This window comes from Oncorhynchus kisutch, linkage group LG11 (genome assembly GCF_002021735.2).
Source record: "Oncorhynchus kisutch isolate 150728-3 linkage group LG11, Okis_V2, whole genome shotgun sequence".
NCBI classification, from domain to species: domain Eukaryota; kingdom Metazoa; phylum Chordata; class Actinopteri; order Salmoniformes; family Salmonidae; genus Oncorhynchus; species Oncorhynchus kisutch.
In genome coordinates, this window is record NC_034184.2 from 3,707,252 (window position 1) to 3,726,774 (window position 19,523).

The 19,523-nt window shown below is 42.4% G+C and overlaps 1 protein-coding gene across 1 annotated transcript in view; it reads right to left on the reverse strand.

Moving 5' to 3' along the window:
• Positions 1 to 19,523, reverse strand: part of LOC109898971 (protein kinase C epsilon type) — a 219,592-nt gene that overhangs the window by 139,667 nt on the left and 60,402 nt on the right. Inside the window, exon 2 of the mRNA XM_031835198.1 lies at positions 15,813 to 15,876. Coding sequence (XP_031691058.1) covers positions 15,813 to 15,876 — 64 coding nt within the window. The remainder of the gene's footprint in view (positions 1 to 15,812; positions 15,877 to 19,523) is intronic.

Sequence of the window (19,523 nt, forward strand, 5' to 3'; positions counted from 1 at the left end):
CTTATACCACCCACCACAGCGACCTGTATGCTCTAGTCGGCTGGCCCTCACTACATATTCGTCGCCAGACCCACTGGCTCCAGGTCATCTACAAGTCCATGCTAGGCAAAGCTCCGCCTTATCTCAGTTCACTGGTCACGATGGCAACACCCACCCGTAGCACGCGCTCCAGCAGGTGTATCTCACTGATCATCCCTAAAGCCAACACCTAATTTGGCCGCCTTTCCTTCCAGTTCTCTGCTGCCTCTGACTGGAACGAATTGCAAAAATCGCTGAAGTTGGAGACTTTTATCTACCTCACCAACTTTATATATCTGCTATCTGAGCAGTTAACCGATCGCTGCAGCTGTACATAGTCCATCGGTAAATAGCCCACCCAATTTACCTCCCTCATCCCCATACTGTTTTTATTGATTTACTTTTCTGCTCTTTTGCACACCAGTATCTCTACTTGCACATGACCATCTGATCGTTTATCACTCGTGTTAATCTGCTAAATTGTAATTATTCGCCTACCTCCTCATGCCTTTTGCACACAATGTATATAGACACTTTCCTTTTTTTCTACTGTGTTATTGAGTTGTTTATTGTTTACTCCATGTGTAACTCTGTGTTGTTGTCTGTTCACACTGCTATGCTTTATCTTGGCCAGGTCGCAGTTGTAAATGAGAATGTGTTCTCAACTAGCCTACCTGGTTAAAAAAAAAAAAAAAAAAAAAAAAAAATAGCCCTCTATATCTAAATGTTTCAGGTACACTCCGATAGGTGTCTGCGTCACATACAGTATCTTCTATTGACATTATCTTCTATTGTTTGTCCTCGTGTCTGTTTTTCAGCATAAAGTACTCTGTAGCCACTTAGTGTGGACACCAGGTGAGACCACACACACACAATAACAGTCTATCTTCTTCACTTCATCCCTCTCCCCCTTCTCCCTAAATCCTCTAGGTTATATCAGCTGTGTTGGTGAACCCTTCCCACATCTGACCTGGCTGACACAGAGGGCACAGCAGGATCATAGGTGAGATGTCACTTGGTCGGGTCAACAGTGTTAGGGGGCGCTATTTTAATATTTGGATGAAAACTTTCCCGTTTTAAACAAGATATTTTGTCACGAAAAGATGCTTGACTATGCATATAATTGACAACCTTGGATAGAAAACACTCTGACGTTTCCAAAACTGCAAAGATATTGTCTGTGAGTGCAACAGAACTGATGTTACAGGCGGAACCCAGATAAAAATCCAACCAGGAAGTGACGCATTTTTTGAAACCGCCTCATGCTAATGACTCCTTATATGGCTGTGAATGAGCTACATAGAGCTTACGTTTTCTACGTATTCCCAAAGGTGTCTACAGCATTGTGACGTCTTTTTACGCATTTCCGTTGACGAATATCCGCAATATTTAGCAAGTGGTCACATGGTGTCTCCCGCAGAAAATCTTGCGTAAAATACTGAGGTAGCCATTTTTCCAATCGCTTCTTTTGAGAAACCAATTGCCTCGACGGATATATTATCGAATATATATGTTAAAAACACCTTGAGGATTGATCCTAAACAACGTTTGCCGTGTTTCTGTCAATATTATGGAGCTAATTTGGAAAAAAGTTTGGCGTTGTAGTGGTAGCATTTTCCGGTCGATTTCTCAGCCAAGCATCATGAACAAACGGGAGCTATTTCGCCTACAAAAATAATATTTTTGGAAAAAAGGAACATTTGCTATCTAACTGGGAATCTCCTGAGTGAAAACATCCGAAGTTCTTCAAAGGTAAATTATTTCAAATCAAATCAAATCAAATCAAATTTATTTATATAGCCCTTCGTACATCAGCTGATATCTCAAAGTGCTGTACAGAAACCCAGCCTAAAACCCCAAACAGCAAGCAATGCAGGTGGAGAAGCACGGTGGCTAGGAAAAACTCCCTAGAAAGGCCAATACCTAGGAAGAAACCTAGAGAGGAACCAGGCTATGTGGGGTGGCCAGTCCTCTTCTGGCTGTGCCGGGTGGAGATTATAACAGAACATGGTCAAGATGTTCAATGTTCATAAATGACCAGCATGGTCGAATAATAATAAGGCAGAACAGTTGAAACTAGAGCAGCAGCACAGTCAGGTGGAAGTTGAAACTGGAGCAGCAGCATGGCCAGGTAGACTGGGGACAGCAAGGAGTCATCATGTCAGGTAGTCCTGGGGCATGGTCCTAGGGCTCAGGTCAGTTGAAACTGGAACAGCAGCATGGCCAGGTGGACTGGGGACAGCAAGGAGTCATCATGTCAGGTAGTCCTGGGGCATTAATTTGGTTGCTTTTCTTATTTTCGTGCAAATGTTGCCTGCTGCCAGCAGAGCCTAGCATAGCATTATGCCATGATAAACTTACACAAATGCTTGTCTAGCGTTGGCTGTAACGCATATTTTGAAAATCTGAGATGACAGTGTGATTAACAAAAGGCTAAGCTTGTGTTTGAATATATTTCATTTGCGATTTTCATGAATAGGAAAAGTTTCTAGGGGTATTTATGTCTTCTGCGCCTGACTCTCCGCCTGACTCCGCCTGACTCTCCGCCTGACTCCGCCTGACTCTCCGCCTGACACTCCGCCTGACTCTCCGCCTGACTCTCCGCCTGACTGTCCCCCTGACTGTCCGCCTGACTCTCCGCCTGACTGTCCGCCTGACTCTCCACCTGACTCCGCCTGACTCTGCGCCTGACTCTCCGCCTGACACTCTGCCTGACTCTCCGCCTGACTCTCCGCCTGACTGTGCGCCTGACTCTCCGCCAATACCACCTGGCTCTGGACCAATGCATCAGCTGTCGCCCGTATCTCTGCCCTCAGAGAATACTTCTCTTTCTGCTGGTCTGCCTTCAATGACTTGATCTCGGTCTTCAAAGTTTGAATCTGATCCATGTGCACCTTCACCAGATGTGCAGAATGGTACCTCCCAGAGCCTATGACAGAAACGGTAGATCAATTAAGAATTAAAAGTGACTCCAACACACAAATTCTGCATACAGAAACACATTTTAAGAATCTAGCAAAACAATTTTCTTAGGAACCATGCATTTTTTCGGTGCGGCCCATTGTCCAGCCCTTTGTCCACTGATCGCCACAGATGGTTGTCGGCATGGTTGTATGCTCTGCAAAAACACATTAATGTTTTTAGTATACAATTATTGATTTTATTACACAGTATGCCTACACATTGAAAGGCTGTATAATAAAAAATAATAAAAAATGCAATGAATCCAAAATACCTTTAGTTTTGGTGATCCTCTTAGCTCCAGCTCATTTTCAAGTCCTCTGGTGGTTACAGTCCTAACCCTGGAAACAAGTAGTCGCCCTGACGCCCGGGTTTGCATTGCAAATGAGGGCATAAACTGGGTCAAGACGCCAGCAGAGTAAGTAGACCTTTATGTAGCAAAATAAAGGTTAAATAAAAACAAATAAATAAAATACCTACAACACCTAAGGTAGGCCTAATGGAGGTCTACTGATTTAAACCTGATCAAACCTGATCGAACTTGTTTGGCATTAACTGAAAACATTCATCCTTAACGATACAATTCTCCCCCTACCCTCCTTCTTGGCAAGAGTCTATTGTCCTGCTAATAGCCCATAATGCGTGGATGGATGGCTTATTTTGGATTCCAAATGTACTAATTACAGTCATTTACCATTCTCATTCTCGGACTGGAATTGCTGTTTGCAGAGTTAACAATATAATTTTCAAGTTCTTGTTTGAAAAAGAACGATATTTTGGAGATGATTTTGTTTTCAAATAACTGAAAGTGAGCGGTTGTAATCTTTAATATTATTTTTCTGCCCTCCATATTCATATTCATTATATAAATAGGCCCACCTTCATCAGATGAACCGCAACATGTCAGCTAAAGCGATTTCATTAATTAATGCATAAAATCTACCAACGTCAGCCTTTAAATGCTTTATTATCCAAATGTTTAAAGTGCATGTGGGCGAAGGGAGAGAATACATTTGACTGATAGCGCTTTCAGGAGGAACGGAAAATTGCGTGTCAATTCATTCAAAAATCTCTTCCTAACTATTTTGAAATCTACATGCTTCTCCACCAATAATTACATTTAGAAGATTGGAAGATTCTACATTTATATCTAAGGGGCGTAGAACAAGGATCGGACCAAAATGCAGCGTGATGATGATTCATGATATATTTTAATGAAGGAAAACCTATACATACAGAAACTACAAAACTAACGAAATGAAATAATGAAAACCGAAACAGCCCTATCTGGTGCAAACACAAAGACAGGAACAATCACCCACGAAAACACTCACAGAATATGGCTGCCTAAATATGGTTCCCAATCAGAGACAACGATAATCACCTGACTCTGATTGAGAACCGCCTCAGGCAGCCATAGACTACGTAGACACCCCACAAAACCCCTAAGACAAAAACACACCACAATAACCCATGTCACACCCTGGCCTGACCATAGACTACGTAGACACCCCACAAAACCCCTAAGACAAAAACACACCACAATAACCCATGTCACACCCTGGCCTGACCAAATAATTAAAGAAAACACAAAATACTAAGACCAAGGTGTGACAGTTGGTACTTATTTATTTTGATCCAAAGCCATGAATAAGTGAGTCACTCAGATTTATGTAGGTGCCGACTCTATATGACTGCACCATCAATTTAATTATTAAGCAGACATCACTTGCTTTATTTATTTTACAAACAAATCAAACATTTATTTTGGAACTGGGATTCCTGGGAGTGCATTCTGATATAGATCATTTAAGGTAAGTGAACATTTATAATGCTATTTCTGACTTTGTTGACTCCACAACATGGCAGATATCTGTATGGCTTGTTTTGTTGTCTGAGCGCTGTATTCAGATTATTGCATGGTGTGCTTTTTCGGTAAAACATTTTTGAAATCTGACACAGCGGTTGCATTAAGGAGAAGTGGATATAAAATTGTGGATTCTAAAATTGCCCTTCCAGTACATACACTAGATGACCAACAGTATATGAACACCTCCTCATCAAAACATCTTATTACAAAGTTGGTTCCCCCTTCGCCGCTACAGTATAACAGCCTCCACTCTTCTGGGAAGGCTTTACACAAGATGTTGGAACATTGCTGAGGGAACTTGCTTCCATTCAGCCACAAGAGCATTAGTGAGGTCCTTCCCCAAACTGTAGAATGTCATTGCACCCTGTAGCATTAAGATTTCCCTTCACTGGAACTAAGGGGCCTAGCCCGAACCATGAAAAACAGCCCCAGACCATTATTTCTCTTCCCCCAAACTCTACAGTTGGCACTATGCATTGGGGCAGGTAGCGTTCTCCTGGCATCCGCCAAACCCATATTCGTCCCTGGGACTGCCAGATTGTGAAGCGTGATTCATCACTCCAGAGATCGCGTTTCCACTGCCCCAGAGTCCAATGTCAGCGAGCTTTACACCTCTCCAGCCAACGCTTGGCATTTCTCATGGTGATCTTAGGCTTGTGCGCGGCTGCTCGGCCATGGCAAGTCATTTCATGAAGCTCCCAACGAATAGTTATTGTGGTGACGTTGCTTCCAGATGCAGTTTGGAACTTGTAGTGAGTGTTGCAACCAAGGACAGATGATTTCTACGCGCTTCAGCACTCGTCGGCCCCGTTCTGTGAACTTGTGTGTCATACCACATTGTGGCTGAGCCGTTGTTGCTCTTAGACGTTTCCACTTCACAATAACAGCAATTACAGTTGACCAGGGCAGCTCTAGCAGGGCAGAAACTTGACAACTTGACTTGTTGGAAAGGTGGCATCCTATGACGGTGCCACTTTGAAAGTCACTGAGCTCTTCAGTAAGACCATTCTACTGACAATGTTTGTCTATGGAGATTGCATTTTATACACCTGTCAGCAACAGATGTGGCTGTAATAGCGAAGCCACTAATTTGAAGGGGTGTCCACATACTTTGTATATATACTGTATAGTGTATCTACTAGGTAAGGTCATAGCTTCACCTCTGATATTATAAATGTATACCCCACACAGAATGGCCTCATCATTTAAAACCTGATCTGATCTGTGAAGACAGTGAGGTGAAGACAGTGAAGTGTTTCAGCTGAAGAAAGGACAAGTGGTTGATGGATTGGGGTTAATAGTGGCTGGCTCTGTGGCACTGGTTCCAAAGCTGAACCTGAGAAAAGTCTACTTTTCCTTGGAGTGAGCACAGGCGTGGGCACAATCATGCATAACTCAAATCTGTTTGACACATAGAAATACTGTTTTCTTTTATATCACTCTAAAACTCTACATACCTATACTTACTGACTGTGCTTTCTTACTAACTCATTTGTGCTTTCTTTCTGCATGTGTGTGTGTGTGTGTGTGTGTTTGTTTAAGGGCTTGTTGATGTAGACCAGTACTGACGGGAGGCAGGCAGCCAGTGATTCTCGTCACAGATGCCTGCCAGCTCCTTTAGTACAAAACAAGCTGCTCACACTCCTTTCTCTCCCTCTAATTTTTCTCCCTCTCCATCGCTCTCTCATTTTACCTCACTCTCCTTTATCTCCCTCTCCTATTTCTCCCTCTCCATCTATCTGTAATTTTCCCTCACTCTCATTTTCCTCCCTCTCCTTTTTCTCCCTCTCCATCTCTCTTTCATTTTTCCTCATTCTCTTTCTCTCTCTCATCTCTCTCTCATTTTCCCTCACTCTCCTTTCTCTCCCTCTCTTTCTCATTTTGCCTCCCTCTCCTTTCTCTCCCTCTCTTTCTCATTTTGCCTCACTCTCCTTTCTCTCCCTCTTTCTCTCCTTCTCCATCTCTCTCTAATTTTCCCTCACTCTTCTTTCTCTCCCTCTCCATCTCTCTCTCATTTCTCTCCCTCTCCTTTCTCTCTCTCTCCATCTCACTCTCCTTTCTCTCTCTCTCCATCTCACTCTCCCTTCTCTCCTTTTCCCTCTCTCTCTTCTGTTCTTCACTCAGCAAGTTGGGCATTCTCTCAACATGGATGACAGAGAATCTGTCTGTACTCTGCCATTCTTTACTAACACTTCTCCAACTTGATGCTTTGACCTTAAGCAGAGCTTTGACCCACCAAAGCCGCAATCCCAGCTATAACGAGCTACAACACATCTACAACGCAGCTATAATGCAGCTACAATGCAGCTATAACACAGCTATAACACAGCTATAACACGGTTATAACACAGCTATAACACAGCTACAACAAGGCCAAAACCAGCTGTAACATATATAACACAGCAATAACACAGTAATATCAACACTAGGACACAGTTGTAACACAGTTATAACACAACTATAACACAGTTATAACACAGCTGTAACAAAGCTATAACAAAGCCAAAAACAGCTGTAACACAGTTATAACACAGCCATAACACAGCTTGGACACAGTTGTAACACAGTTATAACACAACTATAACACAGCTAGGACACAGCTATGACACAGCTGTAACACAGCTATAACAAAGCCAAAAACAGATGTAACACATCAATAACACAATAATATCAAAGCTAGGACACAGTTGTAACACAGTTATAACACATGTATAACACAGCTAGGACACAGCTATGACACAGCTGTAACACAATTATAACACAGTTGTAACACAGCTGTAAAATAGTTATAAAACAGCTATAACACATTTATAACCACAGTTATAACACAATTATAATGCAGCTATAACACAGTTATAATACAACTAGAACAGTTTTGACACAGCTGTAACAAAGTTATAACACAGTTGCAACACAGTTATAACAGAGCTAGAACACAATTTTAACACAGTTAGAAGATAGCTATAACACAGCTGTAACACAGTTATAATACAACTAGAACAGTTTTGACACAGCTGTAACAGTTACAACACAGCTAGGACACAATAATAACACAGCTAATAACACATAGACGTAAAACAGTTATAACACGGCTATAGCACAATTATAACGCAACTATAACACAGTTATAACACAGCTAGGACACAATAATAACACAGCTAATAACACATAGACGTAAAACAGTTATAACACGGCTATAGCACAATTATAACACAGTTATAGCACAGTTATAACACAGTTGTAATACAGCTGTAACACAGTTTTAACACAGCTAGAACACAGTTATAACACAGCTAGAACACATTTACAACACAGTTATAACACAGCCAGAACACATGTTTGTGTGTGTCAGAACGTTGTGTTCCTAGACGTCATAAACCCGCCAGTCTAGCAGGAGATTACACCGAAAACCAGAGATTTGTTCTACATATTGATCCCTTGTATTGACTGTGGACTTGACACAGCTCATCAATGCAGTGAATGAGTGCAACACAAGTAGTGGGAAAGGGATACACTACCTGGGAAGAAGAAGTGTTACTGTGGGGTAAATGAGAGGTCACACAAACACAAACACAGACACACACTCTAACATGTGCACACACATCTACAGTTGATGTCAGAAGTTTACAAAAACTTAGGTTGGGGTCATTTTAAAACTTGTTTTTCAACCACTCTAAAACGTTTTGTTAACAAACTATAGTTTTGGCAAGTCGGTTAGGACATCCACTTTGTGCATGACACAAGTACATTTTCCAACAATCGTTTACAGACAGATTATTTCACTTATAATTCACTGTATCACAATTCCAGTGGGTCAGAAGTTTACATACACTAAGTTGACTGTGCAATTAAACAGCTTGGAAAATTCCAGAAAATTATGTCATGGCTATAGAAGCTTCTATCCGTGGATGTGTTTCAAGGCCTAGCTAATTCTGTCTCCTAGAGATGAACGTACTTTGGTGCGAAAAGTACAAATCAATCCCAGAACAACAGCAAAGGACATTGTGAAGATGCTGGAGGAAACAGGTACAAAAGTATCTATATCCACAGTAAAACAAGTCCTATATCGACATAACCTGAAAGGCCACTCAGCAAGCAAGGAAAATTATGTGGATATATTGAAGCAAACCTTGCAAGCCGAAGAACACCATCCCAACCGTGAAGCATGGGGGTGGTAGCATCCTGTTGTAGGGGTGCTTTGCTGCAGGAGGGACTGGTTGACTTCACAAAATAAATGGCATCATGAGGGAGGAGAATTATGTGGATAGATTGAAGCAACATCTCATGATATCAGTCAGTTAATGCTTGGTCGCAAATGGGTCTTCCAAATGGACAATGACCTCAAGCATACTTCCAAAGTTGTGGCAAAATGGCTTAATGACAACAAAGTCAAGGTATTGGAGTGGCCATCACAAAGCCCTGACCTCAATCCTATAGAACATTTGTGGACAGAACTGAACGTGTGTAGGCAAGGAGGCCTACAAACCTGATTCAGTTACACCAGCTCTGTCAGGAGGAATGGGCCAACATTCACCCAACTTATTGTGGGAAGCTTGTGGAAGGCTTCCCGAAATGTTTGACCAAAGTTAATCAAATTAAAGGCAATGCTACCAAATACTAATTGAGTGTTTGTAAACTTCTGACCCACTGGGAATATGATGAAAGCAATAAAAGCTGAAATAAATCTTTCTCTCTACTATTATTCTGACATTTCACATTCTTAAAATAAAGTGGTGATCCTAACTGACCTAAAACAAGGTATTTTTACTAGGATTAAACGTCAGAAATTGTGAAAAACTGAGTTTAAATGTATTGGCTAAGGTGTATGTAAACTTCATACTTCAACTGTACATAAACAGTACACATTAAGAGTAGAGGTCAACCGATTATGATTTTTCAACGCCGATACCAATACCGATTATTGGAGGACAAAAAAAAGTCGGTACTGATTAATGGGCCGATTTTTAAAAATGTAATAATAATGACAATTACAACAATACTGAATGAACACTTATTTTAACTTGATATAATACATCAATAAAATCTATTTAGCCTCAAATAAATAATGAAACATGTTCAATTTGGTTTAAATAATGCAAAAACAAAGTGTTGGAGAAGAAAGTAAAAGTACAATATGTGCCTTGTAAGAAAGCTTTAATTAACTTTTGGAACTACCCATCCCGGATCCGGGAGAATTGTCATCAACTGACAATAATTAGTATAACGCAACGGACAAAAAATATTACTAGAAAATATTAATATTACTGAAATCACAAGTGAAATATAGTGAAACACAGCTTAGCCTTTTGTTAATCACCCTGTCATCTCAGATTTTGAAATTATGCTTTACAGCCAAAGCAAGACAAGCATTTGTGTAAGTTTATCGATAGCCTAGCATAGCATTATGTCCAGCTAGCAGTCGGCAACTTGGTCACGAAAATCAGCAAAGCAATCAAATTAAATCGTTTATCTTTGATGAGCTTCGGATGTTTCCACTCACAAGACTCCCAGTTAGACAGCAAATGTTCATTTTGTCCCATAAAGATAATTTTTATAGCCGAAATACCTCCTTTTGTTCTTCACATTTGGTTGAGAAATCCACCGGAAACTGCGGTCACGACAACGCCGAAAAATATTCCAAATTAGATCCATAATATCGACAGAAACATGGTAAACGTTTTTTAGAATCAATCCTCAAGGTGTTTTTCAAATATCTATTTGATAATATATCAACCGGGACAGTTGGCTTCCCAGTAGGAGCGAGAGGCACAATGGCCGCCTTTGTCTATTACGCACAAATCACTCTGAGAGCCACCACCTGACCACTGACGCAATGTTGTCCTTCACGCTCATTTTTCAAAATAAAAGCCTAAAACTATGTCTTGTGACACTAGACACATTAGGGAGGCAATAGAAAAAGGAATCTGGTTGATATCCCATTCACTGCTCAATAGGGACGCATAGGAACACAGAGGTTTCTAAATAAGAGTCCCTTCCTGATTGGATTTTTCTCAGGCTTTCGCCTGCAATATCAGTTCTGTTATACTCACAGACAATATTTTTACAGTTTTGGAAACGTTAGAGTGTTTTCTATCCTAAGCTGTCAATTATATGCATATTCTAGCATCTTGTCCTGACAAAATAGACCGTTTACTTTGGGAACGTTATTTTTCCAAAAATGAAAATAGTGCCCCCTAGTTTCAAGAGGTTCCTTGCTCAGAACATGAGAACATATGAAAGCTGGTGGTTCCTTTTAACGTGAGTCTTCAATATCCCCAGGTAAGACATTTTAGGTTGTAGTTATTATAGGAATTATAGGACTATTTCTCTCTATACCATTTGTAGTTCATATACCTTTGACTATTGGATGTTCTTATTGGCACTTTAGTATTGCCAGTGTAACAGTAAAGCTTCCGTACCTCTCCTCGCTCCTACATGTGCACGAACTACGAACTACGAACACAACGACAACAGCCACCCTCGAAGCAGCGTTACCCATGCAGAGCAAGGGGAACAACTACTCCAAGTCTCAGAGCAAGTGAAGTTTGAAACGCTATTAGTGCACACCCCGCTAACTAGCTAGCCATTTCACATCACATCGTTACACCAGCCTAATCTCGGGAGTTGATAGGCTTGAAGTCATAAACAGCAGAGCTGCTGTTTGAATGAATGCTTATGAGCCTGCTGGTGCCTACTATCGCTCAGTCAGACTACTCTATCAAATCATAGACTTAATTATAACATAATAACACACAGAAATTGTCATGGCAGATTTCCTCCTCGTCCTCTGAAGAGGTGAAACAAGGATCGGACCAATACGCAGCTGTCACGCCTTGGTCTTAGTGTTTTGTGTTTTCGTTATATATTTTGGTCAGGCCAGGGTGTGACATGGGTTTACGTGTTGTGTTTCGCATTGGGGTTTTATAGGATTGGGATTGCTATGATTAGGGGTGTCTAGTTAGGTTTGGGCTGCCTGAGGCGGTTCTCGATCAGAGTCAGGTGTTTCTTGTTGTCTCTGATGGGGAACCGTATTTAGGTAGCCTGAGTTTCGCTTGGTATTTCGTGGGTGATTGTTCCTGTCTCTGTGTAGTGTTCACCAGATAGGCTGTATAGGTTTCACGTTCCGTTTGTTGTTTTTGTATTTATTAGTTATTTCATGTATCGTCACTTTTTCCTTCATTAAAGATCATGAGTAACCACCACGCTGCATTTCGGTCCGACTCTCTTTCAACAAACGAAGAACGCCGTTACAGCAGCGTGGTAGGTTTCCATGGTTTTTAATAAGAAAAACTAAACATGAACACAAATACAAAATAATAAAGTGAACTGGCAACGAAACAGTCCCGTGTGGCACAAACACTGACACAGGAAACAATCACCCACAAAATACCCAAAGAATATGGCTGCCTAAATATGGTTCCCAATCAGAGACAATGATAGACAGTTGCCTCTAATTGAGAACCAATCTAGGCAACCATAGACATACAATTTACCTAGACAGGAAACAGCCCCATAAACATACAAACCCCTAGACAAGCCAAAAACACCCTGACCTAATCTAAATAATAAAGAAAACAAAGATAACTAAGGCCAGGGCGTGACAGAAATGCGAGCCTTAGGTCATTAAAATGGTAGAATCTGGAAACTATCATCTCGAAAACAAGACTGTTATTCTTTCAGTGAAATACGGAACCGTTCCGTATTTTATCTAACGGGGGGCATCCATCAGTCTAAATATTCCTGTTACATTGCACAACCTTCAATGTTACGTCATAATTATGTGAAATTCTGGCAAATTAGTTCGCAATGAACCAGGCGTCCCAAACTGTTGCATATACACTGACTCTGTGTGCAATGAACGCAAGAGAAGGGACACAATTTCACCTGGTTAATATTACCTGCTAACCTGGATTTCTTTTAGCTAAATATGCAGGTTAAAAATATACACTTCTGTGTTTCGATTTTAAGAAAGGCATTGGTGTTTATGGTTAGGTACACGTTGGAGCAACGACAGTCCTTTTTTGCGAATGCGCACTGCATCGATTATATGCAACGTAGGACACACTAGATATACTAGTAATATCATCAACCATGTGTAGTTATAACTAGTGATTATGATTGATTAAGTGTAATGCTAGCTAGCACCTTACCTTGGCTTCTTACTGCATTCGCGTAACAGGCAGGCTCCTCGTGAGGCAGGTGGTTAGAGCGTTGGACTAGTTAACCGCAAGGTTGCAAGATCTGTCGTTCTGCCCCTGAAAAAGGCAGTTAACCCACTGTTCCTAGGCCGTCATTGTAAATAAGAATGTGTTCTTAACTGACTTGCCTAGTTAAATAAAGATTAAATAAAGGCGTAAAAAAATCGGTGTCCAAAATGACCCATTTCCGATTGTTATGAAAACTTGAAACTTGAAATCAATGAATATGTAAAAGGGGCATTGAAAGAGAGAATCGTACAGCCGAGGGCTACAGCCGGGTTATATAGCATGAATTAATAACCATGTAGCTATAGCCAGAGACAGAGGAAAGCACCTCCCTTGATCCCTACACTACCCTGTTTTATATTACAGGAACTGAGGACACTACCCTTGTTCTGATCTAGCTAGGATAAAAAGACATGAATGTCTCTTAGTATCAAAGCAAATCATATTGTACAACAATGGATTTATATTTGAATATGTACAGTTAATTCACTCATCAGGTATAAAGGGAACCGAACCCTAACCTTATCCATCGCAGGAAAAACGTTGCGCTGTGCGGGCGTGATACACTAATTCATGATAATGGTAATGAAGTAATCAGAGTACTTATGATGAAGTAGTTCATGATGAATGTCCGTGTATTATTATTGTTGACAGAGACAGACCAATGGTTGCCATTCTGCCGTATTTTTACTCCTACTTTCCAGTGAGTCACTAACGCTACTAACAGTCACAGGAAATGCTAATTGTCCAATTCCTTATGTAACAATGATTATCAAGCCGTATATTTACCTCATGTAGACTTCTCTCACTGTCACATTAAGGAGAGAGAGAGAAGAGAAGAAAGGAGCGAGAAACAAAATAAATAATTGAAGCCACCTCCCCGGGACCCCCCCCCCCCCCCCACACCTGTTCGAGTGACACATCAGTGAGATCATGTTGAGTGATCAAGCCACCTGAAATGAGACCCTCGGGGTGACCGAATGAAGAGAGGAACAGACAGATGAGAGGGTCTTCTCCTTTTAGGGGCTCTGATCAGCTTCCAGGAGAAGGATAGGATGGGTGGGACGGCAGAGAGAGAGAGAGAGGGGGGGCAAGAGAGAGGGGGCGAGAGAGAGAGACAGAGAGAAATACCACTAAGTGTGCAATCACAGCAGTAAGATTAGTGACCTGTTGCCACAAGAAAAGGGCAACAGGTGAAGAGCAAACATCATTGTAAATATAACCCATATTTATGTTGATGTTTTTCCCTTTCGTACTTTAAGTATTTGCACATCATTACAACACTGTATTTAGCCGTAATATGACATTTGAAATGTCTCTATTTCTTTTGAACTTTTGTAAGTAAAATGTTTATTATCGATTTCACTTTCTTTGGCAATGTAAACATGTTTCCCATGCCAATACATCACTTTGAATTGAAATTAATCGAGAGAGGGACAGGGAGAGAGAGAGAGAGAGAGAGAGGACAGAGAGAGAGAGAGAGAGAGAGAGAGAGAGAGGGGGGGACAGAAAGAGAGAGAGAGAGAGAGAGAGAGAGAGAGGGGGGGGGACAGAAAGAGAGAGAGAGAGAGAGAGAGAGAGAGAGAGAGAGAGAGAGAGAGAGGGAGGGGGGACAGAAAGAGAGAGATAGAGAGAGAGAGAGAGAGAGAGGGGGGGGGACAGAAAGAGAGAGAGAGAGAGAGAGAGAGAGAGAGAGAGAGAGAGAGAGAGAGAGGGGGGACAGAGAAAGGGGAACAGAAAGAGAGAGAGAGAGAGAGAGAGAGAGAGAGAGAGAGAGAGAGAGAGAGAGAGAGAGAGAGAGAGAGGGAGGGGGAGGGGGGGACAGAGAAAGGGGAACAGAGAGAGAGAGAGAGAGAGAGAGAGAAAGAGAGCAAGAGAGAGATGGGGAGAAATGGAGAGAGTCAGAGAGAGACAGTCCCCTAAGCAAGCTGGTCCTGGGGCTCTGTTCATAAACACAAACAGACCCCACAGAGCCCCAGGACAGCAACACAATTAGACCCAACCAGATAATGAAAAAACAAAAAGATTATTTCTTGAGACATTGGAAAGAATTTTTTAAAAACCAGAGCAAACTAGAATGCTATTTGGCCCTAAACAGAGAGTACACAGTGGCAGAATACCTGACCACTGTGACTGACCCAAATTTAAGGAAAACTTTGACTATGTACAGACTCAATGAGCATAACCTTGCTATTGAGAAAGGCCATCGTAGGCAGACCTGGCTCCCAAGAGAAGACAGGCTATGTTCACACTGCCTACAAAATGAGGTGAAAACTGAGCTGCACTTCCTAACCTCCTGCCAGCTGTATGACCATATTAGAGACACATATTTCCCTCAGATTACACAGATCCACAAAGAATTTGAAAACAAACCCAATTTTGATAAACTCCCATTACTATTGGGTGAAATACCACAGTATGTCATCACAGCAGGTATAAAAGGACAACCAGGGAAGAACAAACACCATTGTAAATACAACCTATATTCATGTTCATTTATTATCCCTTGTTTACTTTAACTATTTGAACATCACTACAACACCGTATACAGACATAATGACATTTGAAATGTCTTTATTCTTCTTTTGTGAGTGTAATGTTTACTGTTATTTTTTTTATTGTTAATTTCACTTCTGTTCATTATCCATTTCACCTGCTTTGACAATGTTAACATATGTTTCCCATACCAATAAAGCCCTTAGATTGAATGTAATGTAATTGAAAGAGAAAACGAGAGTGGGAGGCACATCTGGCCTTACCTTCACTAGAGGATCCAGACAGGTCCATGATGACGTACACCTTCCCCTCAGGCTCCAAGTCAATCTGGAAGAGAACAACACAACACAACAAACTTTCAGCCTTCATACTGGACTGAAAACATTTTATAGTATGCTATGGCAGCGTGAAACCATATCAGTGACAGTACATTCACACACGCACGCACACACACACACACACACACACACACACACACACACACACACACACACACACACACACACACACACACACACACACACACACACACACCAGAGAAGGCTGGTCACACGCACACACACACACACACACACACCAGAGAAGGCTGGTGGGAGGAGCTATAGGAAGATGGACGGGTTCATTCTAAATGCCGGAATGGTATAAATGGAACAATATTACAATATTAAACACATCAAACATATGGAAACTACATTGGACTCTGTTCCAGGAATTCCATTCCAGCCATTATGAGGATGTCCTCCCATATGTCCTCTCACCAGCCTCCACTGACAAACAGGCGCACACACACACACACACACACACACACACACACACACACACACACACACACACATACTGTACAGTATTGATTTGAGCAGCAGAGGAGAGGGATGCTTTTGCAGTAATGGCTCTCAGGAGCTAATGAAAACTTAATGGCTGCTTTATCAAAACAGGACCAGATGAGGAAATGGGATGGAACTGCAGTGGCCTGGCTTATAACCGCAGTCCTGTAGACGTGTGTGTGTGTGTATGCGCTCATGTGCATGTGCGTGCGTGTGTGTTTGCAGTAACACCATGTTATCAGGTTGCTGAATACTGCAGTACAAGACCAGGAGAGTCCTGAGTTACAGCTTTGTGGGCACATGGAGCGTTTACATCCGTTCACCCATGGCACTCTAAACCCCCCCCACACACACAAACACTCGCCCATCGATTACCAAGCCTGAGCTCCCTGGGGGTTCTACTGGGCATAGGCAGATGAGATTGAGCGCATGTACATGTGTTTGTTAGCTCGGCTCATAAGAGCGAGTGGGCAGGGATTGCGGCGGCTGGGGCTCAGAGTTTCTACCGGCAGCAGCCTCCCACAGCCAGTCTATAATCCCCCTCTGCACAGTACACATAGACACACACACATAGACAGTCACACACACACGCAGACACACACACAGGTACACACACACACACACATGTCTGCAGGACTGTGTTAAGTCAGGCCACTGCACTCACATCCATTTCCTCATCTGGCCCTGTTTTGATAAAGTACATCACCGCAGAGGGGACATGGGCTGTTTTGATAAAGCACTGCAGAGAGGACATGGGCTGTTTTGATAAAGCACTGCAGAGAGGACATGGGCTGTTTTGATAAAGCACTGCAGAGAGGACATGGGCTGTTTTGATAAAGCACTGCAGAGAGGACATGGGCTGTTTTGATACAGCACTGCAGAGAGGACATGGGCTGTTTTGATAAAGCACTGCAGAGAGGACATGGGCTGTTTTGATAAAGCACTGCAGAGAGGACATGGGCTGTTTTGATACAGCACTGCAGAGAGGTCATGGGCTGTTTAATACAGCACTGCAGAGAGGACATGGGCTGTTTTGATAAAGCACTGCAGAGAGGTCATGGGCTGTTTAATACAGCACTGCAGAGAGGACATGGGCTGTTTTGATAAAGCACTGCAGAGAGGACATGGGCTGTTTTGATAAAGCACTGCAGAGAGGACATGGGCTGTTTTGATAAAGCACTGCAGAGAGGACATGGGCTGTTTTGATACAGCACTGCAGAGAGGTCATGGGCTGTTTAATACAGCACTGCAGAGAGGACATGGGTTGTTTTGATACAGCACTGCAGAGAGGACATGGGCTGTTTTGATACAGCACTGCAGAGAGGACATGGGCTGTTTTGATAAAGCACTGCAGAGAGGACATGGGCTGTTTTGATAAATCACTGCAGAGAGGACATGGGCTGTTTTGATAAAGCACTGCAGAGAGGACATGGGCTGTTTTGATACAGCACTGCAGAGAGGACATGGGCTGTTTTGATGAATCACTTCAGAGAGGACATAGGCTGTTTTGATAAAGCACAGCACTGCAGAGAGGACATGGGCTGTTTTGATAAATCACAGCACTGCAGAGAGAACATGGGCTGTTTTGATAAATCACAGCACTGCACAGAAGACATGGGCTGTTTTGATAAAGCACTGCAGGGAGGACATGGGCTGTTTTGATAAAGCACTGCAGAGAGGACATGGGCTGTTTTGATACAGCACTGCAGAGAGGTCATGGGCTGTTTAATACAGCACTGCAGAGAGGACATGGGCTGTTTTGATACAGCACTGCAGAGAGGACATGGGCTGTTTTGATAAAGCACTGCAGAGAGGACATGGGCTGTTTTGATACAGCACTGCAGAGAGGACATGGGCTGTTTTGATAAAGCACTGCAGAGAGGACATGGGCTGTTTTGATAAATCACTGCAGAAAGGACATGGGCTGTTTTGATACAGCACTGCAGAGAGGTCATGGGCTGTTTTGATACAGCACTGCAGAGAGGTCATGGGCTGTTTAATACAGCACTGCAGAGAGGTCATGGGCTGTTTTGATACAGCACTGCAGAGAGGACATGGGCTGTTTTGATACAGCACTGCAGAGAGGACAAGGGCTGTTTTGATAAATCGCTGCAGAAAGGACAAGGGCTGTTTTGTTAAATCACTGCAGAAAGGCCATGGGCTGTTTTGATAAATCACAGCACTGCAGAGAGAACATGGGCTGTTTTGATAAAGCACAGCACTGCACAGAAGACATGGGCTGTTTTGATAAAGCACTGCAGGGAGGACATGGGCTGTTTTGATAAATCACTGCAGAAAGGACAAGGGCTGTTTTGATAAATCGCTGCAGAAAGGACAAGGGCTGTTTTGTTAAATCACTGCAGAAAGGACATGGGCTGTTTTGATAAATCGCTGCTGAAAGGACATGGGCTGTTTTGATAAATCACTGCAGAAAGGACATGGGCTGTTTTGATAAATCACTGCAGAGAGGACATGGGCTGTTTTGATAAATCACTGCAGAAAGGACATGGGCTGTTTTGATAAATCACTGCAGAGAGGACATGGGCTGTTTTGATAAATCACTGCAGAAAGGACATGGGCTGTTTTGATAAATCACTGCAGAGAGGACATGGGCTGTTTTGATAAATCACTGCAGAAAGGACATGGGCTGTTTTGATAAATCACTGCAGAGAGGACATGGGCTGTTTTGATAAATCACTGCAGAAAGGACATGGGCTGTTTTGATAAATCACTGCAGAGAGGACATGGGCTGTTTTGATAAATCACTGCAGAAAGGACATGGGCTGTTTTGATAAATCACTGCAGAGAGGACATGGGCTGTTTTGATAAATCACTGCAGAAAGGACATGGGCTGTCTTGATAAATCACTGCAGAAAGGACATGGGCTTGGGCTAGATATGAGGTGGAAGAGGGGGGCGCTACTGTGACAATTCCATCATTCCAACATAATGCATTCTAAAAGGGTATATGGCAGAACTAGGCTGCAGCTGTAGGTGGCGTTCATAGATTATATGCTACAATTAAATAGACATTGCAGCCTTCCCAAGCCACCCTAACACAGTACAACACTCTAGCCTGCCTTCATCTCTCTGTCTCCAAGCTGCCCATGAACCATCCATCAAACCTACTCACTGCCTGCCCAGTAAAGAT